This window comes from Cnephaeus nilssonii (genome assembly GCF_951640355.1).
Source record: "Cnephaeus nilssonii genome assembly, chromosome: 2".
Taxonomy (NCBI): Eukaryota; Metazoa; Chordata; class Mammalia; order Chiroptera; family Vespertilionidae; genus Cnephaeus; species Cnephaeus nilssonii.
Window position 1 is genome coordinate 110,042,547 of NC_137073.1, and position 26,105 is coordinate 110,068,651.

The 26,105-nt window shown below is 46.6% G+C and overlaps 1 protein-coding gene across 1 annotated transcript in view; it reads right to left on the bottom strand.

The window, feature by feature from the left end:
* Positions 1-9,837: 9,837 nt before the first annotated feature.
* Positions 9,838-26,105, bottom strand: part of SPEF2 (sperm flagellar 2) — a gene marked incomplete at its 3' end in the record, with an annotated part of 125,186 nt that continues 108,918 nt past the window's right edge. Inside the window, exons 32-36 of the mRNA XM_079798216.1 lie at positions 24,759-24,851; positions 21,077-21,256; positions 17,713-17,952; positions 17,443-17,565; positions 9,838-9,927 (exon numbers count right to left, since the gene is read on the bottom strand). Coding sequence (XP_079654342.1) covers positions 9,838-9,927; positions 17,443-17,565; positions 17,713-17,952; positions 21,077-21,256; positions 24,759-24,851 — 726 coding nt within the window. The remainder of the gene's footprint in view (positions 9,928-17,442; positions 17,566-17,712; positions 17,953-21,076; positions 21,257-24,758; positions 24,852-26,105) is intronic.

Below are 26,105 nucleotides of genomic sequence, written 5' to 3' on the forward strand. Positions count from 1 at the left end.
GTCAGAAATTCAGGGTCTTAGCGGGACTCAGGACAAAAGATTTACTGAATCAGAATCTGCATTTTAATAAGATCCCTGGGTGACTCACATGGACTTTGTCATTTTAAAATCAATGTTTTAAGTCATTTGCAATCTGTGTAGAAGTGAGAGGGGGTGTATTTGTCAAGTGTCCTCCCTGGAAGGATAATTAGGAAATTAGTCATAGCAGTTGACTGTTTTGTGGAGCATTGTGGGACTGGCCGACAGCACTGGCATGGAAATTTGCTTTTCACCATCTATGTGTGTAACCTTTGTACATTTCCATGTGTATTATTTGTTTAAAAGTTGTTAAGAGCAACTGCTTGCAAATAGAATGATCACTTTCTACCCTCAAGTCTACAGGGAGATGGCAGCCCTGTGGCTCCCGTGGTTTTTGTTGTTTTTCTTTGACAAGTAAACAACCATAAGCAACATTTTATTGAAAATGATAAGATAGCAGCACTTTACATTTTAAAAACTTACCGAAAAATATCTTAGCAAAATCTGTTTCCAGAAGGATATAGCACCCAAAATGTACATTTCATTAGATAATTGACTATAAGAAGTCTCCCCAAGGTCAGAAGTGACGTTTTGGTATATTACCGGCAGACTCTCCCTTTGGGGAAGAGAAGATAGCACAGCCAGCTGATGATAGGAGACCAGGTGATGATTGCTTTTAAGAGGCAGGATGATGCTATGCAAGAATCATGGGGGAGAAAGGAGAACCTGGCATCAAATTCCGGTGAAGGGAGTGGTTCTTACGTTCTAGAATGTAAGTTTACTTTCTCCTGCCGTAATTACTGAAATAGATGGACATTATTTTTAGGATTAATTAGGAGAGCACACGCTAGTTAAAGCATCTTCACAGAAAAGGACTTTGTCTGTCCTGGGAGTTCGTATATTATATTTTAAATTCTAGTTTGGGAAGCCTGGTGAGGCATTCTCTGAGCAACACAGCATACTTTTTGAGGATATGAAAATGTAATGATGTCAGTGGGGGTTATCTGATAAGGGAACACTTGGCAGGGCAAATGTCAAATGACAGAGTGAGTCAATGTCATAGGGCACCTCTCAACTTTTTCTGCGACATCCCCGTAGTGTGAAAACTGTGATCACCATCCCAAGTAACAGAAAACACACTGTGGCCATGACATCGGTACTCAATCTAGCTGCTCTAGCTCCTTCTATGCTCAGGGTACACTTTATCTCAGGATTTTACTTCTGCATATGGGCTTCTGAGTCCCAGACTGAGTTCCTGCTACACTCATAGCAGAAACGCTCAATTCATGAGAAATAGTGGTTTATTTCTGGACTTCTCCGGGTCCTAGGAAAAAACCGAGGACCTAAATAAGAGGGTCATGGCCAACCAGCTACTATCTAATCAACTCTTGAGGAACTTCCAGGGTCAGGGACCAGCCAGCTGTACAGTCATTGGCTCCTACCTGGTCTTCAGGCACCTCTTGCTCTCTCTAGCATGCACATGGAGATTAATTTCACCTGTCCTCTGTGGGAAAGAGCAGCACGCATCACCTTCCAGGGAAGTTGAGGGAAGGGGGTTGCTCTCCATTCTCATGTCCCTGTGGCTCAGCTGTGAGGATCTCTGGGTATTGGGTGGGTGCTGGGACAGGTGGGGAGCCAGAGGATGGGAGGCGATCCAGGAAGTGCTTTTACCCAGAGTTCCCCTAGAATCAGTTAAGAGGTTTTCATAAAGTCTTACTTTCCTAAAGAGGAAAGGGGGTGGCAGTGGAAAGGAACAGGATGATGGGGTGGGCATAGGAAACACATCTGACCATGCTCTTCCACCTCTGGGAGTTTCTGCCAGAGGAAGGGGGTGTCTTATGAAGTGAGTCTGCAGTCACTTTGGAAGTAGATCCACCCGTTGTGGTTTGGGAATGAGAGTTTGATCGTAATTGACATGTGAGTTTTGAGTAAACTCGCCACCTTGGTAGCTTTGCCCTGTTTCTAGTCATAGGAGGAGGGGTGGCTACAGGAAGCGGTGCTGGCTTTTCCATTTCAATTCAGCCTTGCAGATAACATTGAGAGTTAGGTACAAGGTAGGTGCACTGCGATTCAGCCTCCTTATGCAAAGGAACGTGTGGGCAAGAGCATCAGCAGATGGTGCAATGCGGTCAGGTGCTTATTCTTGGACTTGGCCTAGTTCACCACTTCCAGGTTCCTTCAAGGCTCAGCCTTGTCCCACGCACATGTGCATATCTCTCTTCTGTCCTCCAGTGTCTAATGTGGATGGGACACGCATGGGATGAGAAGTGGGCTGTAGAGAGGGTTGTGCCTTTGATCTTGGTCTAGCTGTGCACCCTAGCCTCCCGGGGCTCAAGTGACTGGCAGTCTAGGAATTGACGAGCAACAGCTGGAGAAGCCTGGCTGCTGCCTGCCTTCCCTCTTCAGGTTGTTTTATGGTTTCATCCTCCAGGCTCGAGTGTCCAGATACGCTGGGTGGGGACCCGTCAGGGCTGCTGAACTTGGCTGGGTGGTTTGTGCGCTGCAAAAATGCAACCAGTTGAGCGGAAAAAGGGAGATGAACTCCCTTAGCTGATCTGCTGTGCCCGGCCACGTGCCGAGTGTCTGGAGGAAGGGACATCTCCCCTAGCGTGTCTGTGGAAGGTCATGCGAAGGTGCTAGATGAGCGAGTGGTGGCCCTGGGCACAAGCTTTGAACTGTGAGCACTGCGTTTGGCAGCCTATTTTTGCTGCCACGACCAGTCCTTCGGACTTGCTGGGGGTGACCCCTGGGGAAAACCTGATAGTGCCAAAGGAAGAATACAGTCATTGGGCTTACACAGAGTTGGCCCACAGGGGGTTTAAACGTATTGAATTGGTTGTCAATAGTTACAGTTTAAGGAATTTTGCATAAGGACCAGAATTTCTGGCTTCCCATGGTATTGCCATTGCCGGTGACATTTGGTGGCAGCCAGTTAGTGTGTGACAGTCCTCGCTTCGCCCAGTGGCCTCGCTAACACCGAGGATAAAGGGTAATCGCTGTTTATCATCATCATGCTTATGCTTGTTTTCTTCAGTAAAAATTAAGAAAAAAGCGAAGTCTATCCTGTACTCTCTCTTTTTTAATCCTCACCTGGGGATATTTTCCCATTGCTGTAGGAAAGAGTAGAAGGGAGGGAGGGAGGGGGAGAGAGAGAGAGAGAGAGAGAGAGAGAGAGAGAGAGAGAGAGAGAGGAGAGAGAAACATCAGTGTGAGAGAGACACATCAATCGGTTGCTTCCCACACATGCCCAGACTGGGGTGGGGATTAGAACCTGCAACACTCTGGTGTGCAGGCCGATGCTCTAACCACCAACCAACGCTGGGCCAGGACTATCCTGTGCTGTCTTTTAAAATGAAAGACTGAGAAGCCATTTAAAAAAAAAAAAACACACAAAACAAAAACCTGACCTGCTCAGTACTTAAAAAATGCCTGCCCAGTCCCTCTAGCATTTGTGTTTGCAGCCTGCGCTCTTATGGTCAAATCATCTCATAACCATGCCATCGAGGAAATGGGAGGAATTCAGTTGAAAGCACACGAGTCTTCATTTGGCCATTAAGTTAAGCTACGAGGCTAACAGAGGAGTCCTGGCTTATTACGACTCCTCTGCAGTAGAGGGGCTTACCCTGGGAAGTGTATTCTGGGGACTCATCTGTTCCAAATGTCCTCAGTCTAGAGTGTTTGCCAGGATAAAGGGTTTAGACCCTCCTGCTGACCTGGGAGACTAGATAGTGAGTGGACCGCATGCGGCCAAGTCAAAGGTCAAACAGCGGGACACTGTGATTAGACATGAGGAGATCCACATGCGGGTGGGAAGAGCAGACACGTTAGGAACACAGGGAAGGCCAGCCAGGTGGCCACAAGAGGCGGGGTCGGTCTGTCAATGGAGTCAGATCCAATAAGCCAAGGCCCTGCTGGCAAAGTGCTGCCAGGGCGAAGGCGAGGCTCCAGGGCGTTGACGAGGCTGGTCTGTAGCCGAGGGGAGCGAGTGGGACTTTCCCCACGAGGTTATACCTTGTGATGCCCCTGCCTGACCCACAGTGGAAGGTTAAGAGCCAACATCTGGAGACAGATCCCTTCCCTCCCGGTAGGAGTCCTAGCCTCTTACTGGCTGTGTAGTTAGGTCAGCGGTCGGCAAACTGCGGCTCGCGAGCCGTGGTTTGCTGCTCTGTTGACTAATGAGTTTGCCGACCACTGGACTAGACTAAATGTTACCGTGTAGTTGGAAGCTGTGAGGATTAGGCAATTGTGGCATATTGTGTGCAAAGAGGTAAAGGGTAGTATATGATAGTGGTCGGCAAACTCATTAGTCAACAGAGCTGCAAACCGCGGCTTGCGAGCCGCATGTGGCTCGCGAGTCGCAGTTTGCCGACCACTGAGTTAGGTGAACTCCTTAACCCCTCATGCCTAAGCTCCTTTTGCTATATAAAGAGGGGAGTAATATACCAACCTTATACGGTTGCCTGGAGATGAGAATTAAATGAGCCAGTTCTTGGAAAGTTTGTAGAATAGTAGCTGGCACATGGCAAATACCCAAGAAGTATTTATTACTACCCACTGGCTACCTTTCTCGACGCCCTTAGAAAATGTAATATTTAGGAACATGGGTCTCGGCTTGGAGGAAGTTGCCCTCTGGAAGAAAGAACAGCAGCATAGTTTTACAAGTGGCCCCTGGCATTTTAAAGGAAATTTCCATATGGCGCCCTGGGTGAGCTTTATGAGGGGCAGCCAGATTCAGCAGGGAATGGCCAAGCCCTCCCGCAGCAAGAGAAAGCTTAGTGGTGTCTGCCAGTCCAGGGCACTGTTCCTGTAGGCTCTTGGCAAGAAGAATGGTGGCAAAGGCTCTCCTGGACTTAGAGGGACTTGACCGTGAACTGGGCACAAAGAGTGAGGCCGGCGGAAGAAGCAGCAGCCCTCGCCCTTCGGGGTGCACGGTGAAGTCTGCCGTAGGCGAGGAGGATGCTGTGGTTTCAGCCTGGTTTGTGGGGGCACAGCAAGGTGAGGCTGTTCAGACAGGGCTTGGTGTCGCTGTCTCCCTGCGGTTAGCGTGAAGTGAGCAAAGACACAACAGCGCTGGCTCGGAGCTCCAGTGCTCAAGGTGCTGCTTTGAGCCCGGCTCGGCCCTCTGGGGGCTTTGAACTGCAGCCACAGCCTCTGGTGGCATCTCTTGCCAGATTTGTTTTGACACAGGCTTGAAAACAACACGTTACTCTGTCCTTACGCTGAGAATCCAAGAGTGAACGCGCTTACAGATTTGTTTATCCCTCTGTCACCAGCATCCTTGGTGATGCCACCAGGAACAGAGGACACCCGCTAAGCCTGTGTCAGAGACCATGACAGGAAAACCATGGGAGACCACAGGAGCTGTTGCATCAGGACACAGACATTTGTTATTCAGACAAATGTGCCGGCACAGTAGGAAAGGCAGAGTAAGTTGGGCAAGGTGTAGGGGTAGAACTAGGGCACCTTTTTGTAAGATAGGAAATGGGTAGGGAGTAGAGAGGGGCCTAGGAGGAGCCCAGATGGTAGGGGCCACTGGGCTGACCTGTTCGGGGGTTAGATCAGGTTCCAGGTCCTAAAAGCAGGTTCATCGGCTTCCATGAGTCAGTCAGCCTCTAGCAGATGTGATCTGGTGGATGACTTCATGGCTCCATCTGTCTCTGAGGTTCTCTGGGGAGACCCCCTCCTCCTACCTTCCAATCCTGTTTTAAGGGCATCGCTTATGGGTCTCCTGGTCTCTCACACTCAAACCTTCAGCGAGTCCACCAAATGCCCCATCCAATGTCTGCATCCCTTCTGATCCCATTGTAATCCCCTTAGGGCAGTGGTCAGCAAACTGTGGCTCGAGAGCCGCATGCGGCTCTTTGGCCCCTTGAGTGTGGCTCTTCCACAAAATACCACGTGCGGGCGCGCGTACAGTGCGATTGAAACTTCGTGGCCCATGCGCAGAAGTTGGTTTTCGGCTCTCAAAAGAAATTTCAATCGTTGTACTGTTGATATTTGGCTCTGTGGACTAATGAGTTTGCCGACCACTGCCTTAGGGAACCACAGGCTGGCTTGGGCAGGGCAACAGCTAAGTGGCTGAAGGCTAGTATTGGGCTCCATGGGTGGGAACTCTAGTGCAGGCAACTATGGGGTGCTCAAACAGTGGGCTAAGCTGAGCCAAAGTGCTCTAGAGAAAGGTGAGACCCACACACCATGGAGACCCAGCTGAAAGGACCCGTGGGAAGGTGGAAGTTGGGGGAGCAGAGCCGAGAAGCTGATTCAGGAGAGAGAGAATTGCAGTGGGAGCAGGACAAACAGGTCAAGTTCTGGGCTCCTGTCATGGCTGCCAACTTCCCTGCCACCTGGTGTCCTTCCTCTCTCAGAAAACTTCCAGAAACGGGGAGCTTGGAGCATCATGGGCTCAGCTGAAATCTGTCTTGCTGCAACCTCCACCCTAGTGTTGCTTCATCCCCTGGGGCTGCAGAAAAGAGACCTCATCTGGACAGCTTTTCAACTCGCTGGGCTGGCTCCGTGTCCCTTTAGGCCCAGGCTAAGGGATTTTGAGTCCCTTCACTTCTGACCGGAGAGATCAGCTTGTCTGCGTTTATGAAACGTGAACGAATGAGAGTGTGTGGCCAGGAACCGCACATTGAGTTGCAGCAGAGGCCTGACCACCAGGGCGTGGAGGAAAAGCTGCATCTCCCTTCCTGCTGGAAGGCTTGAGGACACTGGATTCTTTAGGGCCTGTCCCACAGCAGATTAGATTCCATTTCCTGGGAACAAGCCTTGTGCTTTTATTGTTAAAGACTGCTAAGCCATACCTCCTCCCTCCTGTGCTTTGTAATTGGCTATTTGTACCTTTATTGAGCAAACTGGGTAGGAGGAAGGCTTTTGGGATTAATACAAGGTTTCTAGTCTGTGTCTATTATTTACCAACTGTGTGACCTTGGGCAAGTTACGCAATCTCTTGAAAATGTCATTTTCATTACACGTCAATGGCAAGCTGCAGAGGAACCATTTCGAAGAGTGGTGAGAAGTGAGAATTGAATGCCTGTGGTGGGTGCCTTCTGGTAAACCCTCAGCAATATTTGCTATAATTATCTATTGTTGTCTGTTAGTAATATCCTAACTTTGTCATTGGGTCTTCCTTCTCTTATTAAACATAATTTAATTTAAATCTCTCTTCCAACATCGTGTCAACCATAATTATAATTTGCATGGATTCCGTATCTTTCTTTGAATTTCTTTGATGTGTTCTGTCACAGAGGTGAATAAGACAGATATAGTCAGTCTCTCCTATACCTGACAGTCCACTGAATTATTCATGTGGTAAGTCTTCTGTGCTTGCTGAAGACACTCCACTCCAATACAAATTCACTTGTCTCCCCCCCCCCCCCCACTCAGTCTGTATTGTTTACCTTGTTCCTGAAGATATATGAGAATACCCAAAGTGATCCTGTAAAATGCCGCTGATTTCCAGGGAGAGTAACTAGGATAAGAGACCTCAGATCCATCTCATTAAAGCAACAGCTGGAGGGGAGAGAGGGGAGAGAGGGAGGGGGAGAGAGAGAGAGAGAGAGAGAGAGAGAGAGAGAGAGAGAGAGAAAGAGAGATATGCTGAAGAGGGTGACAATTTGGTGGCGAGTTTGATGAAGATGGAGAGAAGGCAGCCATAGCTGATAGAAACTTCCAGTGAGGCCAATGTTATGCTGGCAGGAGGTGGCTTTTCGAGCAGTTCTTGCTGACACCTCCTGGACCATGATTTGGAGGAAATGGTGACTCCCTGGCAGGTTTTCCGCAGGAATTAATATAAAACATCCATCTTCATTATAGATGAAGAAATGGGTCTTTCATTTAAATGGACATTGAGAGTCAGGTGTGAAGGGGGTGGAGATCTATTTAGGGGAAGACAGAGAAGAGAAAGAAAATCCAAAGAGGATTTCACTTTTCGGGAAAAAGCTGTCAATGCACTAATGCAGGTCTTTGGGAAAAGATGAACTTCAGGATAGCAGAGGACATCCTTATTCCTCTGTTCCCTTCTCTAGAATAAATAGAATTATTTGACAATAACTAGAATGACATGTGAATCAGCTAAATTGTAATTTTGAAATCTCTGGTAGAGTTTCTTCTGCATTTCCCACCCAAGCATGCTTCTGAGTCATTAATCTTCATCTCAAAGACAAAGTTTTGGGAAAACCTTAGCCCATAAGAAGCAAATTTAGGACATGTGTCACTTCCTGGAAATAGACTATAATTCCCACCTACAATAGAAACTGCTCATTGTTTTAGTGAGCAATCTAAATGTGATATTTCCACACATTTTGCATAAATGCATCACCACAGTTTAAAGCTGGTTATTATTTTACTCTTAGTTTCTGGGGCATAGCAATAAAGAAAATAACACAAAATCACTGGCTTCCTGGAACTGACAACCTAGTGGAATGACAGACAAACAAAAGAGTAAATATATAGTTTGCCAGCTGCTGATAAGTTCAATGGGAAAGAATCAAAGTGGGGGTGAGCCGTGTGGGGGTGGTGAGTCATTTCTATTTTGTATTATGTGTTGAGGGAAGGCCTTACTGGCAAAGTGTCTTTTGAACAGAGACCTGAAAGAAGTCGGGGGCCAACCCCAGATATTTGGGAGAAAGTCTTTCCAGGCAGAGAGGAAGAAAAAAAGAGCCAAGGTCCCGAGGCAGGGGCATGCCTGGTGTGTTCCAGAATCAACAAGGTGGAGTTGTCCCTTAAGCAGAGTGGGCAAGAGGAAGAATAGCAAGAGATGAGATCAGAGAGGTAGCAAGGGGTGAGATCAAGGTGAGGACTTGGACTAGACTCTGCATGCGGTGGGAGGCCAATATCGGATTGGAGCAGGCGGGTGACGTGACCTGACTTGCATTATTATAAAAGACTCCTCTGCTGGCCGTGGACATGTGCTTGTGATAACTATGACCTACCCGTGTGGTAATCATGTGGGCAGCAAAAGAGAAGTGTGCCAGGAAGACGGGAATGGAAACTTCAGCACTAGCTTCGGTAACACCCATACATTATGGAAATGGGTGGATCCTCCAGGGATTGTCTGTGGATAGGAAACACTGAACCCTGGAGACCCAATAGTTGGGAGACCCAACAACCTCTGTAAGAGGAGGATCCAGCAAGATACCCTCAGAAGGAGCAGCCAGTGTGGAAACCCAGAGGGTGTTTCATAGGAGCCCCGCCATTGAGAATGTATTATCACTCACTTTAAAAACACACACAAAAAACCCAACTTACTTATCTCAAGAATTGATTGATTTGCTAATTTATACAACTGAAAAGATATAATTGTACATCTGTCTATACAGGGAAGATTCTATTCTGTGATGAAAGAATTATGAATAGACTACAGGAGCCTGACTTGTACCAGCGGCTGATAAAGCAGCCTTCTCCTTGGCTAGTGGGATGAACCGTGGACTTCACAGCACTCGGAGCCAGAACCACAAAATGTCCACAGCAGAAATGCCCTGGTGTGGAGCTTTGGGGGAATTTTGACTGCATCTGCCTCATCTAGATACTTCTCATAGGGATTGTTCATGTGTTGATTTTTTTTTTTTTTGGAATATCTTGTTCTGGTGCCTTCTATTTTTCAGAATCCCTTCAAAATGCATTTCTTTTCACTTTACATTTTTTTGCTCAGAAATTTAAGATTTATTGCAGAATATTCTCTGAGTTAAAGAAGCCCTCCACATAACCTGGTAGGGGTCATTTCTACACTTACAACAAAAACATACATGACAAACACCGTGTTTGCATTGGATGTGGAAGGATTCATTGCCAAATTGTAACCATCACACTCTTTGGTTTTCATTTCCTGTCCTCTGTCAGTCTTGAGGGAGATCTCTCTTCATCACTTCCTTGTACGTGCTCACTCCTTTGCAGAATCAGTTTAATATCCTAAGAGGAGAGATTTAAAGAGAAGTTGTAAACATTTACAAATGACAGGATTAATGATCACCTAATACATGGCAGTGATTAAAGAGTAAGTAGGTTTTTATTGTTTCCCTTTGATAAAATTGCTCTGTATTTAGTTTGAATCCTCTCCCGCTTTTCCTCATTTCATAATGGAATTGTCCCATTAGCTTAAAGCATGTTTATAAAAGCAATTACATGGAGTTTGGCACATAATGGGTAAGCCAAAAGATTATTTCTCTATTAATGAATCAAAAGCAGTATTCACTTTCTGTTAAAGGAAAATCCTACTGTTAAATCAATCATGTCTACAGACTTGTAGACTTTTAGAACAGCAGATTACTGAGGTGGTGGGGATTGCCTCATCTCTCCATGTTTTGTTTGTTTGTTTTTAATACCAGGAATAGAAGGATCTGTTTTTCACCCACTTAAAATGCCCAGCTTGCTTACATTTTAAATCACAGATATTTTTTCAATCTATTTGTAAATTATTATTATACTTGTGATTAAAAAAATCTTTATTGTTGAAAGTATTACATAGGTTCCCGCCCCCCTCTGACCCCTTCTAGCCTGCCCCGGCTCCCTACCCCATGCCTTCACCACCCTATTGTTAAAAATAAACTTAACATACTATCACAGTGTAGCAGGGATACAAACACTTGTGGAAAATATAGAATTATGTTTATGTGGTTTCTAGTTTGCTCCCTCCCTCCCCTACACACACAAATTTAGGGAAGTTTCTTTTCTTCAGAGGTGAGTTCCAAAGGTTTCAGTTTGACTGTGGCCACTTCACTCACAAAGACATGGGTTAGTTCGGCCGAGTGACACACACACACACACACACACACACACACACACACACACACACACATGCTGCTTCTACATGTCACTGCCAGGAATCGCAGTGAATCACTGTCTTGACTAGGAACGCTTCTTTGAAAACACAGATCTTCTACAGTCAAAGGCCCATCTTCAGTGAATGGAGTGAAGAGGAACTGAGAGAAGAAGCAGTCCACCCGCCAAGGACTCTGAATCCCTTTAACTAGTGCAGGTACTGACTGTCAACTCGGGCGCTTAGGGATGAGCTGGCCTGTGGTTATCTGACACTCCGTGGCAGGGGGAGAATTGAAAACTCCAGATACTTAAACCAACCTGGGCTACGTTTCTAGCTGAAATCGCAGGCCATAGTTTTCAGGGGCAGTTAACTGAGGAAAGCTTGAGAGAGTCTGGAAGTGTTTGACCTGGGAACTTTGACAGCACGAGGCACTGAAGCAGCCATCGTGTTTTGTTATGAAGGTCAATGAGAAGGTGGGAGCATATTTTAAAGTCAGGTGCCCTGAAGACCAAACAGCACGAGAGTCCCTTCCAGTCACACTGACAGTTATAGGAATTTGGTCCTCGTGTGATTGGGGCTTCACAGAAATTCTCTTCCGATTTTAACGCTGACAGATTTATCATTATCTCCTGTTGAATGGAAGCCCTAACTTTAAAGCTATATGTTCCATTTAGAAGTTAGTTAAAAGAAATTTACATATACTCATCACGTATTCATGATAAGAAATCTGTTAGGTTTGAATAGAAAATCGTGTGTTCGCTTGCATTTGTAAGTATATTTGTCAGAGGAAATTAATGGACTCCACTCGCTAATAACCAAGGCACAATGCTCTCATTGGTCTTGGCACATTTCACCAAAGCATTTTCTTAATAATTTAGGAAGCTTACTTTTTGTATCAGATCTATGAAAGCAGAGGTGAAATAAGCAACTCTACTCAAACAACTATAAAATCCCACATAAAAATCTGAATTTTCCGTGTAGATATTTTCCACACGGGTGATCCTGGGCTTGAACCTTTGTCTCCGGGGCCCTGCAGCAGGGACCGCTTTCCTTCTCTCCAAGAGCGGACTCTGAATTCAAGAGGCGATGTGCCAGCCTATTAGTTCTCCCACACATAGCCTTTCCACAGCTCAGAAACAGTTCCCGTACAATTACCATCAGACCCACTGATAATGATAGCTAATAGCTAGCATTTATTGAGTGATCTATCGCTGCCAAGCACTTTTATATATAGATTAAGTGATTTAATCCATACAAGAACCCTGTGAGGTATGTGTGATAATTAACCCTATTTTACAGATGGGAAACCAAGGCATCATCAGGTCACTTGCCCAAGATCACACAATTGGTTGGTATGAACCCTACACACGGATTGGGTTCAATCAGTGTGGTCCCGAGCCTGCTCTCCTAACCGCAAAGCCAGGCCACCCTCTGCAGGAGCAAAATAAAACATATGAAAATACTTATGCATACTTGGTTTCTAAATATGCACTTTTAAAATGTTGCTGCTCTCAAACACGAACTTTGTAAACTGAGCTGTTGCCCAACAGAGCTGTTAGGCAACAACCTTCCACTTCCCACTGTTTATAAGAGCAAACATTGTAACCTGAAAAACCACACTCTAGCTTGTGCTCTACTTATCTTGAGAGATCTTCAAATAACACCACTGTGGTTAAAGTTCATTTTAAAATGCGATCTACTTACTTGTTCATGGATATCTGGAGCAAAAATGATGTTAAGACCTGTGCCTGAGTCTTCAGAGTCTTCTTTCTTTTCCTTTCTGTCTTCCTTCCCTCCCTCCCTCCTTTCTTCCTTTCTTTCTGTCTCCATCTCTCCCTTCCTTCCTTCCTTCCTTCCTTCCTTCCTTCCTTCCTTCCTTCCTTCCTTCCTAACTTCCTTCCTTCCTTCCTTCCTTCCTTCCTTCCTTCCTTCCTTCCTTCCTTCCTTCCTTCCTTCCCCCCTCCCTTTTCTTTCTTTCTTTCTTTCTTTCTTTCTTTCTTTCTTTCTTTCTTTCTTTCTTTCTTTCTTTCTTTCTTTCTTTCTTTCTCTCTCTTCCTTCCTTCCTTCCTTCCTTCCTTCCTTCCTTCCTTCCTTCCTTCCTTCCTTCCTTCCTTTCTTTCTTTCTTTCTTTCTTTCTTTCTTTCTTTCTCTCTTTCCTTTTCTTTCCTTTCCTTTTCTTTCTCTCTCTCTCTTTCTTTCTTTCCTTCCTCCTTCCTTCCCTCCTGTTTCTTTCTTTTCTTCCTCCCTCTCTCCCTCCCTCCATCCTTCCCTCTCTCTTCCCCTCTCTCTTACGTTCCCTCCCCTCCCTTCTTATTCTCTCTCTCTGTGTCTTTCCTTTTTTACTTAGTGAAAGTGAGAATAGAGCATGTTATGGAAAAGGAGACTTCTTTCATTTTAGAATATCAGAATTAAGCCTTTTCAGGTGGCAGGCTCAACTCCCCTTGATTCGCAATCGTGAGTGAGTCCTGATGGTGGTGGCCCACTGACTCCTTAGACACCTCAGTGGAGTGACAGGGAGGAGATGTGAAGGTCAAGGAGAGGAGAGGCGAGGAAGCTGACTCAGCAGAAGCACCCTGGCAGCGAGGGAACGAGACTGAACAGACTGACGACTGGCTGACAGACAAACTCCCTTTCTGCTATTAGAGCGTCAGGCCACTCTGGTGCTGGAAGCCGGGGGGCACTGGGGAAGGTGCGGAGGTAGTTTGGGGGTCAATATATCAAGGTGGAACACAGTGGGTAAGGCCCCAAATGTTAGATTGCTGCCACACGGGAGACAGCCCTGCGCAAAGAGGAACCGCACTGTCCAAGATGCCAGCAGGACTTCAGTGGAAGAGGCTGCAAACTGATGACACTCCCTCCAAATGAGGAAGGAACCATATTAAAAGCAGCCTTCTGGCGGCCAGCTCCCCAGGAGTGAGGGCACCTCCCCAGGGGCTGGCTCTCTGAGGCAGCACTGCGGGCTGTGTTCTTTTCTCTGCAAAGTGAGGACTAGCTCTTCTCTGCAAGGTAACCACCATGGTGGCCAGTCATTCGGCGAGAGTAGGGGTGATGGCAAGTGGTCCTGACTTCGCAGCGAGTTTTTCTCCCATCCGGGATACCTGTGGTATCATTTTATGCTCCTACTTATTCTTGGCAATAGGAGATGAATCCTATTGCCCACAACGCCAAGGGGTTTTGAAAAACCTTTTTGCTGGTTCAAAATAAAAGGGCCGCTCCCTGAAATGTGGACGGAACACGTGGGATGAAATGCAGTCTGAAGTCACAGGCTTCCGGAACCCACCGTACCCAGAGGGATGTCTAACAAGAGGGAAAAAAGGGTGACAGATCCCCACAGCTGATGACTCCCCCATCCTGTGTGTGACACTCACTCATCTCTCTCTCACTGCTCCTTTATCTAGTTCTGGTGTGCTCTGTCCCCACTAATTCTAGGGGTGTACTGACTTATGCCCTCCTAAAATGAAGTGGGGAAGAAAGCTGCCCTGTACTAATCTACACTAATAAAAGAGAAAGATGCAAATGGACCATACCTTCGCAATGTCCACCAGCCAATCAGGAGTGAGTATGCAAATTAATCCAACAAAGATGGTAGGTTAATTTGCATATGCAGGTGTCAAGCGGCTGGGGGCGGGGTGGGATGCAGGCATTCTGCACCATCCCAGCCGCTCAGGGCTTCTGGGCAGTGTGGAAAGGTGGGGCTGGAGCGTGGCTGGAGCTGAAAGAGGTGGCTCTGGGGCGGGAGCAGAAAGGCAGTGCCTGCAGCCAGGAAAAGAAAGGCCCATTCTTGCACCAATCTTCATGCATTGGGCTTCTAGTGAAGGAATAAAATAGAAGACGCTGAAAGGGACACGCGGCATACTAGTTTCAGTGCAAACAGCAGGTGTTTGTGGGATGTGTGAATAACTTGGAATAACAGCCAACTGTGTTTCCAAATATCTCAGACCTATTTAAAGAAAGAGACACAAATAATTCTTAAAAGAGTCCTGTAAGATGTAGAGGCATAATGAGACGCTATGGTTAAGACAAAGAAACACACAGGGATGAGGAAATTAATGCCCTTTCACACCCCTGCTCAGAAGTCTATATCCACTCTCCATCGCGTTTCAAATCAAATCCGAACTTCCCCGGGTGGCCGCTGGGATCTTTGCAATCTGGCCCCATCTTACTGCTCCGATGGCATCACTAAGCCCTTCACCAACTCCCGTCAGCCGGTCAGGCTCCTGCTCCTCCCATGCAGTCCTCTCCACACCTTTGCCCAGGCCCCTCCTCTCACCTGGGAGGCTGCCCCCACTCCACCCCACAACAAAAGCCAGGCCGACACCCCTCCCCGCCCTCCACTTTCCAAAACCCTGGCCATCTTTAAGGACTCACTGTCTAGCACACACATCCAAGAAGGCCCTATGTTTTGAATTCCTATAATCGTGCGCTTGGGTGGTTCACCTTACATCATTCTCATGGGATTCCTGCATGAAAAAATTCTCTTGCAAACAAAAGTGTATTGCTTGGGAGCAGCAGCGAGCTGGGTGCTCATGCGTCCTTATATGACCGGCGTCAGTGGTGAGCGCTGGGTGTTGACTAGTCATCACAACAGCCGTCTTTTCTGTAGTGCTTGACATGCGTGGTACACATTGTCGTGTACCATGGCAAGTGCTTCAGCTGCGTAATCTCATTGAGTTCTCAGCACAACCCTTTAAATAGGAAGGGCTGTTAACCCCACTGAACAGCCCGGAAAGCCAGGACCAAGAGAGAGTGAAAGTCCGGTTCTAGGGAGTGGTGGACCCAGACTCAGTCCCATGGCTTTCTGATTCCAGAGCCCGTGTTCCTAAATGCGATAATCATGCTTTACTGCTGGCTTAGTAGACACCCACTTCCATGATCACTGATATAGGTAATAACATTTGCATGAGAAAGCATCACCAATTTAGAGACAAAGATATTTAAGTCTGGATAGTCCCATTTCTGGGCAAAGGTAGTAATCACTGAGAAGTCAAGAGAAGTGCACCTTATATCACCTGTATTTTACCAAAGCTAAAGTGCTTGTATCTTAAGCTCAGCAAACGTGTTTTCGTCCAATAAACAACTAGCAGGAGCCAAATAGGAGAGCTCCACGCGTGTGGGAGGAGCTGCCACACCCTGAAAGGGGCCAGCCTCTGTCCTCCTCCCCTTGCTGTTGGCGAGCCGGGGCTGGCCATGGTGGGGGTACATTCAGCACGTGGAGTTGAAACTTGCTTGGCTACCGAGTGAGCTCTGAGGTGCAGCTCTTCCTTTCATCCTTCCTTCTTTCTGCTGGGTTGGTCCAGTCTTTATGGGTTTCGTCCTCAGTTTCCCCATCCTGAACACAGTTTCCTGGATGGAACTGGCACCCAATCTTTCCCAGGCACTGTGACCGTGTGTATTACATAGACAATGTGTACCATGGATATGTCAGCTCTTGGCTGGGGATCATGGTTTCAATTCTCTTCGGCAAGGGGGGATTTATTCCCCATACTTTTCAATCACAGGCTAGGGTCATTAGGTGGCGGGAGTTATCCAGAACACAAATGCTGGCATCCATCTGGCTTTAACCATCATCTACCTCCAGCCTTCTGTTTTAGATCCAAGGTAGTCCTATGGTCCTGATGAGGCTGATCCACAGTACTGAGAGTACTACCCCTAGTGCTTCTAGCACCATCCGTAGCACTGAGAGTACTATCCCTTGTGTTTCCAGTACCATCCATAGCACTGAGAGTACTACTACTAGTATTTCAAGTACCATCCACAGTACTGAGAGTACTACACCTAGTATTTCTAGTTCCATCCATAGCACCGAGAGTACTATCCCTAGTATTTCTAGTACTATCTATAATACCTCAGGGCAGCAGACCAGGCACAGTGCAGATAGCTATCTGTAATAGGGATCTCTTAGTACTATAGATAGTACTGGAGATACTAGGGATAGTACTCTCGATGCTATGGATAGTACGAGCATTATCCCTTGTAGTTCTAGTACTATCTATAGTGCTAGACATAGCACTGAGAGTACTACCCCTAGTATCTCTAGTACTACCTATAGTACTGAGAGTTCTATCCCTAGTATTTTTAGTACTACATATAGTACCAAGAATACTATCTCTAGTATTTCTAGTACCATCCATTATACTGAGAGTACTACCCCTAGTATATCTTGTACTGTCCATAGCACTGAGTACTATCCCAAGTATTTCAAGTTCTATCCCTAGCATTTCTAGTACTATCCATAGCACCAAGAGTACTATCCCTGGTATCTCTAGTACCATCCATAACACTGAGAATACTACCCCTAGTATTTCTAGTACTACCCATAGCACTGAGAGTACTACCCCAGTAGTCTATCCATTACACTGAGAGTATTATCCCTAGTATTTCTCGTACTATCCATAGCAACGAGAGTACTATCCCTAGTATCTCCAGTACTATCTATAGTACTAAGAGACCCCTATTACTGATAGCTATCTGCACTGTGCCTGGCCTGCTGCCCTGGGGTATTGTAGGCTGGCCTATCTGGCCTGATGCCATTCCCAGCTCAGCTTCCCCAGACCCTGTCTGGCTGAGTCCAGCTTCTTCCCCCTTCCTGCTAGCCCACATCTGAATGTCCCACTACGCTCCAACCTGAGCTCAGCCCAACAAGGATGCCTTTGGGTAATACTCACAGGGATCTTATAGCCTGGATAGCTTGAAATCAGGTCTTGAATAAAAGGATGCTTCAAAAGAACCGCGACTTCGATCGGCTCCAGATTCTTGGCACCCAGGTCCTCAAATACTTTTATGAAGTTCTTAAAAAAAATAAAATTAATTACTATTACAGTTCTGCAAATGTTAAAAAGTGCTTTTTACTTAATAAAGAAATTCCATAAAATATGCTTCAACTTGGGGCAACTTCTCTTATGCACACGTCGCTCCCTTTGCCGAGTCTGACCAACCTCTAAGTAGGCGTTCTCTGCCCTCAGGTGGCAGGCAAATCTGTTGGCGTCCTGGGCTTTGTTCTGTGCTCCGAACACGTTGAGCAGTGTTTCCAAAGAAATCTTTTCCGTGTTGGGGTTTTCAGGGATTTCTTGTTCCTTTTCCTCCCTTTCCTCTCTGAATTCCCTTAACGCATTTAAAAAGTTCTCCTCTGGTTCAGAATAGTCCTGAAGTGGACTCTCGTCAGTGAAGAAGTAGGTCTGCACAAACAAATGAAGAGAACATGAAGTCAGACTGAATTCTTCCCAGTAACAGAGGCATTGAAAAAGCACCAACGTTGTCACCTGTTTTTTATGCCATGGGATGATAGTGCCTACCACAAACTAGCTACACAAAGTCAAGAAGAGAATATGCTGGCCAAACTGAAAAGCACGTCCAAATTCTAGCCCCATTCTGTTGGCAATTAAATCTAACCGAGAGGGAGGGATGGAGGGAGGGGGAGAGAGAAAGAGAGGAGAGAGAGAGAGAGAGAGAGAGAGAGAGAGAGAGAGAGAGAGAACTTTCTATCAGGTGAAGATTTTGGAATTAAGCACATCTATTTATCCATCCATCCATCCATCCATCCATCCATCCATCCATCCATCCTCTTCTCCATTTTGAACAGCTGAAACGCTACACGGCAGAAATGGGAAACTGGCCTTGTCTCCACCTAGGAAGCCTGGGGATCATCACAGTGGCTGCCCATCAACAATTCCCCAGTGTAGTGAAACGTACTTAGAGATGTGAAACCTCCTGCTGAGCGAGTGAAGAATGAGTGAATTCCTATTCAGATGCAGCACAGGTGCTGTGTGGACACATACAGACAGAGCCTGTGGGTAAGCCAATGACCAGTCAGGTTAGAGGAGCAGGTGATACCACAATTAAAGAGAGAAGGAACTGGTCTCTCCGCACTGTCTCCATAGAGAGGAACCAGCTTGTCCAAGGCCTGACACAATCAGCATGGATAAGTCATCTTTCAAGTTTAGCTAAAGGAAAACAATTTAATCCTTAACTTATTAGTGTCAGAGGATGCTTTTAACATTTTTGCTCTCTAGGGGTTGGGACAGAATGGAATTAGTGGTTCAGAGGGAGGGGAGAGGGGAGCAAGGCTGAGATTGGGACCAGAGCGACTAGGGACTGCAGCGTGTGCAGAGGGACCTTCTCCAACACACATCTTGGAAAGACCACGGTTTTTAATGGAGGTGTGTGATCAAAGCCAGGAGGCGGGAGAGGAAAAGAGCCGGTGCATCTGAATGAGCAATTATTAGTGGCATCAAAATTCTGTGTGAGTCACATGGTCATCAGATTGTGGCCCTAGCAAATGCCATGTCACACTCGGCGAACGCCCAGAGGCAGCCCTGGAGGCCTCCCAGCAGATGGTCTCCGGAATGGGCCAAACCACGCATTTCTATACGCAATCAGCTCATTCCCGCATCTCAGGGCGGAGCAGGTCACTAACAGGACCAATGTGGGCAAAGCATCAGAGAGCCAAATGGAATAAAAATGTGTGTGTTTCCAACCCCAGGGCCTCCCAGGCTCTGCCCAGATGCTTTAATGAGACTTGCAAACTCTGGGAGATTCAAGCTGACTGGTTACTAAATTCCAACATCAGAACCCCACACCGCCTGGGTCAGAATGAACCATTTTCCAATGTGTCAACTTACTTCAAGTTTCACTGGGACTAGGGCATACTCATTCGTGCTCCGCTCTCGAACGTCTTTTAAAATACCCAAGAAGAAGGGGGTTAAACAGGAGGTCTGTGCCACATCAACTAGAACAGCCTGCGTCTCAGAAGCAGAGTAAGACAAGCTGACATATTGGGGAGATTTCTAGTTGTTTATGTGGAAAGCGAAAGCAGAGCTCTGATTCAGTGCCGTGGGGGTGGCTGTGAATCTGCTGGAGGTGTGATTTCTGAGTAGGCTCATGATGGCTTCCTGGGATGAGGTTGCCCAGGAAACTAGAACACAGTTGGAAAGGGCACAGGAACAGAGCCGCATCAGTGGGTGCAGGATGGCAGGACAGGGGTGAGCAAGAAGGAGGGAGGTGGGTGGATCCTGCAGGTCAAACCTCCTAGGGTTCACTCAGGCCAGGAACAGGCCGGCCCGCGTGGTGTGGGACGCGTGCATTCCATCCCTGGCTCCTCTGCGGTTCACTCTGCTGTTCCCTGGTTGTGGGTCAGTTCAGGTGCAGCGTCCTTGGGTTTTCAAAGAGCTCTTGAGAGAAGCCCTCCAGGGGAGCTGCTTCCTGGGTGGGGCAGTAGCTGACTCTGAATGGGTGATTCAGGGATAGAAGGGATTCTGCCCTGCTAGCTGGCTTGGCTGCTACCCACCAAGGCAGCTGTCTGTTGCTGTAGCAACAGCTCTAGCATGGGCGTCCTTTTTCCTGGTCTCTGGCTCCTTGCAGCCTCATGGATCCTGTTTTTGTCTCTGCCTGGAATAGCTGCTCTCCTCTGCTTTACCTTGGAGACTGGGTTCTATTCCTTCCCCTCTCTCTTCCCCCCTTCTTTCCTGCCATGTTTACAAACAGTTGAATACTTGCTATGTGGCAACTACTTTGGGGTAACATGTTGTCCCCAAATCAAGGTAGAAATAACTTAGCAAAAGGATTCCATGGATAAGCAACCGCTTTCCTGAATAACGAGCTCTCCTTTTGCCTCTTTTGCTCCCTCCTCCCCCCGCCCCTCCGCCCACTGCAGTCTGGTCTCAACATCGCAGCCCGGAGGGCCTCACATTGTCAGTCAGATGGCCACACTCCAATGACTTCTGGTCCCATCTCTTGGCAGGGCCTGCCAAGCCCTCTGAGCTCTCTCCCCCACTTTCCTTTCCAACCACTCCTCCAGCTCACTCCTCTCCAACTACAACGGCTGACTCTCTGTTGCTTGGAATACACCAGGCGTGACCCCACTTTAGGGCTTTCGAATTTACTGCTGTCTTCACATGAAATGCTCTTCTCTCAGAGATCATCCAGGCTCCCCACGTGGGATGTGTCTAAAGTCTGGATGGGTTTTACATAGGATTTCCATAAAGCGTTCAGATAGACTGACCCCCGTTCTTTCTCATTTATCAGGAGTAACACTTCATGCAAAAGAAAGGCTGTCCTTTACAGAGCAAACTTTGATTCCGCCGAGAAACTTTGAGCAAATGTTGACGACTACAAAAGCATTTTTTTTGGACAGTGGGGTCCAACTGAATAAGGCTGATTGAAGACCTAGTATGTGCAACTTGGTTGTGTTAGTTATCCAGGAAAATACGGAAAGGAAAAGAACGCAGTCTTTGTTAGACATGTAGGACCTGCTGGCATCCCCCTCCAGACCCCAGGGCTGGTCCATTTCTGGAACTCAATTACCTGATCTATAGGAAGAGGAACCAATTCGATTGGCTGGAAGATGTGCGTCCCAATGGCCACACTGAGGGCCCTGTAGACCCCTTCCTCAGGGTTTGGGTGGCTAGCAAAGTAAAGCAGCATCTGTGTGTAGTCCAGCAGGGGTGGATCCTTCTCAGGGTCAGCGAAGAGCCTGAAGAAGAACTGCGCACACAAAGGATGTCAGCCAAAGATCAATTGCACGCACTCAGGCTGTCAGCCGGTGGACAGGGCATGCGGACGCCCTCTCCCCAGCAGCTGTGGAAAACGGTCACTTTCTGAGGACAGAATCAGTAAAACTAACATATAATGAATGATAGTAAACGAAGAATATGCTAAATAAAATTTAAAAACCCATAAAAAGTAGGGCTTGGAATTCTAATGGTAAAGGAAACTGTATGCTATCCAATGGTATTAACATATTTAGGAAAAAAAATGTGCTAGTCAAGATGGTGGGGACCACACGTTAAGTAGGAAAAGGGAACCCAAGAGCAAGGACCCCTCGGTCTGTGATCAGCACCACCCTGACAAACTGGGCCCTGAATCCTGAGCATGAAGCTTCCGGTACACCCCTCTGTGTGTGGAGTGGGGAGAGGGCGGGCCAACTATGCCCAAGGCCACTGGGACCCTTGCCATTAAAATCTTTAGACGGGCCCACCTTGCTCTGGACTTCAGACTTAATCTGCTGACAGTAACGTGACTTCTTCCCACATGGGCGCACCTCCAGGGAGAGAGTGCGCTACCCACCGAGTCGCCGTTGTTTGCTAAGTCTCCCTCTCATGCTGAGGCCCGAGGGGGCGGCCAGCTCTCTGCACAGCGTCTTGTGCATTTGGCAGCACGAGGAGCTGGTACGCGGGAACCTAACATCCTCTGGGGTCCTGCAAAGCTGAGGCCATGGCCTGAGACCCACAGGCCACACCTACGACCCATTGGACCTGTTTGGGGCAGTGACTGGCTCTTCTCAAACACGTGCATACAGTGACCCGGAGAATCTGCTCGAAATACAGATTCTAATGAAGCCGATGGTCTGGAGCAGCCTGAGGTCCCTCACATGTAGCAAGCTCCTAGGGGGCTCCCGTGTTGCTGGGCCTGGCCTGCGCTGTGAGGAGCCAGGGCCTCGATCCGAGATACCATGCCGCTCCCTATCACCAGCAATCCCTACGGCTGTGGGCGCATCTACTGAGACATACATCAAGACGGAAAAGGGAACTTCTGGTATTCAGCAAATCTAATAAACGTGTAAATAAAAATGATGTTTATAGGAAAATGCATAAAATTGGTTACGCTGACAAAGCAGAAAAGAAAGAATCAGAGTTTGATGGGATCTGTAAGTTCATTCATCCAGCCACCCTTTTAGCGAATGTTTACTGAGTGTCTTCTGTAAGCCAGGCCCGGAGCCAGGCTGAGATGCTTAGAAACTCCCTCTGAGGCTAAGGCATCCTTAGGTTTCTCAGGGGTCATGATCCTGCTCGTGGGTTCATCCAGGACCATGCATTTTCCTCTCCTTATCACTTGCCTTTGAGTTACTTCAGGGATTTGCACAGACTAGGAGTAGAGGGGCCTGGCCCTTTCCTGCTTTGCTGCTACTCGGTCCCGGGGTGACCCACTGTCTGCCGTCTGGCCTTAGCGGCAGGGTGAGCAACTAAAAGGCTCTGCCCTCGGCTGGTATTTCTTTTTCTTTTTAACAATTTAATTTAATTTTTAAAATTGAATTTATTGGGGTGATATCGGTTCACAAAACCATACAGGTTTCAAGTGTACAACTCAACAAAACATCATCTGCACATGGCAACGTGCGCCCTTCACTCCAAGCAAGGTCTCTTTCTGCCCCATACATCCTCCCTTTGCCCCCCCCCCCCCACCCCCTTTCCCTCTGGCCATGACCACACTGTTGTCTGTGTCTATGGGTTACGCATATGTGTTTTTTTGCTTAATTCCTTCACCTTCTTTCACCCAGTCCCCTAACCACCCTCTCTTCTGACAGCTGCCAGTCTGTTGCATGCATCCAGGCCTCTGGATCTATGTTGCTCATCAGTTTATTTTGTCCATTAGAGTCCACATATGACTGCGACCATCTGGTATTTGTCTGACATTTCTAAAAACTGCTGTCTGGAAGGGAAGGTGCTATTCAATCTGCTGGTTTCTTGCCAAGTAATGAAGGACCTGTTCATGTCATTGCAGATTTGCTCACAAAATCGTAGAGAGACGGCCTCGCGAAGCTTTACAGAACTGACCTCAGTCCCCCAGGGTCCCATTGTAAAACACACAAAAAACCCAAACAAAAAGCTGCCCCTGAAACTGCCACCTGTCTCGGGCTCCTGGTAATTCCTGGGCCCTCTCTCCTCCCTGCTCTCGGCTCGCATTTAGCAGAGGTGTTCAGAATATGTCATTCAATGGAAGGAAATTGCTCACTTTGAGGTTATAACTGGAGTCATGTTCAATTTTGCTCGGCAATTTCAGACTCACGGTTGGCTAGAAATGGAATAATAGATCTACACAGTTTGCTGTGGTGTCTAAATCTATCCTCCAACACTTCTCCTAGCTTATTGAGTTTTGCATATTTTCATATTTTAAACATTTACACTGAAGTCAGAGTTGTTTTTAGATTTTAAGGTATTGCTTTCTATTATGGCCTCAGGAATAGAAGGTAACAGCATTACTCTATTATTATCATCAGTGTATTACCACTATCATTATAGTACTATTATCAATAGTTACTCTTGATATTTTAGATAATAATGAAAATCCAATGGGCCATGGCCAATACCATATGCAAACTGTTGGTATGTTGTACCATGTTAGTCAAAATCAGAAAGAAATGAACAAAGACATATATGGGTAAAATGACCATTTTCATGCTAAGCTTTTTGAATTGGAAGGGCACTTAGAGACAAATGTGGTGAGTAACATCTTAGCTTATTTGACAGATGAGAGGAGGGAAGCCAGAGAGGTGGTGGAACTTGTCCAAATTCACCTAGAGGGTCAACAGCGGATTCTACCTAGGAGTGGGGCCTGCCTCCTCCCCAGGGCTCCTCTGTGCTGCCACTTAGTGACTTAGTGAGTGTTAGTCTCTCCCTGGCAGATGGAGCAGAGGAACTGGAGGGTGGCAGTGGTGTCTAAAACAAATTATACAAGTGGAAGAAAAGACAAAGGAATTGATCAGTGTCAAAGTACTCAATTTAAAAAAAAAGTCCTCACTCAAGGATGTGTGGTTTTTTTTTTAAATATTTTTATTCATTTCAGAGAGGAAGGGAGAGGGAGAGAGAGATAGAAACATCAATGATGAGAGAGTCATCGATCGGCTGCCTCCTGCACACCCCCTATTGGGGATCGAGCCAGCAACCCAGGCATGTGCCCTGACCAGGAATTGAACCTGGGACCCTGTAGTCTGCAGGCCAATGCTCTATCCACTGAGCAAAACCGGCCAGGGCAAGGATATGTTTTTGTTGGTTTGAGAGAGAGAGAGAGAAACATGGATGTCAGAGAGAAATTTAGATCAGTTGCCTCTCTTACACACCTTGTCTGGGGATCAAACCCACAATCTAGGTATATGTCCTGACAGAGAATCAAACCTGCAACATTTTGGTGTATGAGATGATGCTCCAAACAACTGAGCCACCCAGCCAGGGCAAAGCATTAATTTGCTTTTAAAGATCTCAGTAATTACCTGTATGAGATGCTCCAGCCTATTGAATGGCAGCGGCTCAAGAGGATTTTCTGGAATTTTTATATCTTCATCCTCTGTAAACCACAGACCAGCCTATAACAAAAATAAAAATTATTCATGTAGCATGCTGAGATATAATTGTTCTGCTAAAAGCCACAGAGACTGAACCCACCTTGTGGAGGTGTCTGAAGTGGGCTGGAGAAACCTTGGGGATGCAGGAGCAAATACTAGAACTAACAATTACATGTAATTTGATCATCATTTGTAACTTTTATTTTTAAAAATGTAATAATGTCTATAATATATCAGTTGCAGTAGCACACATGTATAATTTATAAATGAAAATCCACAAATTAGGGATGCCAGCTGTGTTTGAACTTGGGACATGCGATGAGGCTTGAAGGTCACTGCCCTAGATTTTGCTCACACAGCAATATTTTGGAGGGGACTGCACCAGTGACAGTAGCTCGCATTCCACACGCCCTGCCTGAGTTGCTGTCTGTTCTCAGAGCCCATTGTTGGTTCTGGAAAGTCTTTGTTGAATAACTGACTGGCTGACTCAAGAGCTCAAAGGCCTACTTTTTACTGACCTCGCTGTTTCTCAGCCTGTATCTAACACCGATTATGAAATCCCTGGATTCCCATTTGGCGATGTCTTGCCCATCTCTCCCTTCCCATGGCTGCCATACTGGTGTGGAACCTCATTACTCCCTCACAGGCTCCCCCAGTCACCTTGGAGCTGGTTATGTGTCCAGTCACCCTCTTATTTGTTTTAGTTGCACCATGCAACCACATCAACCTTCTCACAACTTTCATCTTGTCATATCAGTCTCTGCTCAGACCATTCTCTACTTTCTTTTTGACACATCTTTACAAATCTTAATGTAACCTTGAAATGACAAAACTGACTCAAGTAACATCTCTGCATGTCTGACAATATGTAAAGCATACAAAACTGGGCACCCAACAATATAAAAGTCACACTATCTGGCATCCAATATAAAGTTACTCGGCATGCAAGAGAAGCTAGAAAATATGACCTATAGCCAGGAGAAACACCAATCAATAGAAATGAACAAACACAGAAATGAAACAGATGATAGAATGAACAGACAAGGCTACATTCACTTAGTGATTCTAAATATATTTCACTTGTTCAAGGATGTGGAGGAAAAACATGCACATAATGAAGGAAGAAATAAAAGAAATTAAATAAACCCAACCTGAGCTTCTAGGGATAAAAAGTCCAATAACTGAAATGAAACATCCACGGGATGGTGTTAATAGTAGGGTTGACGTGGCAGAGGAAATAATCAGTGAACTTGAAGACACAGAAATAGAAATGAA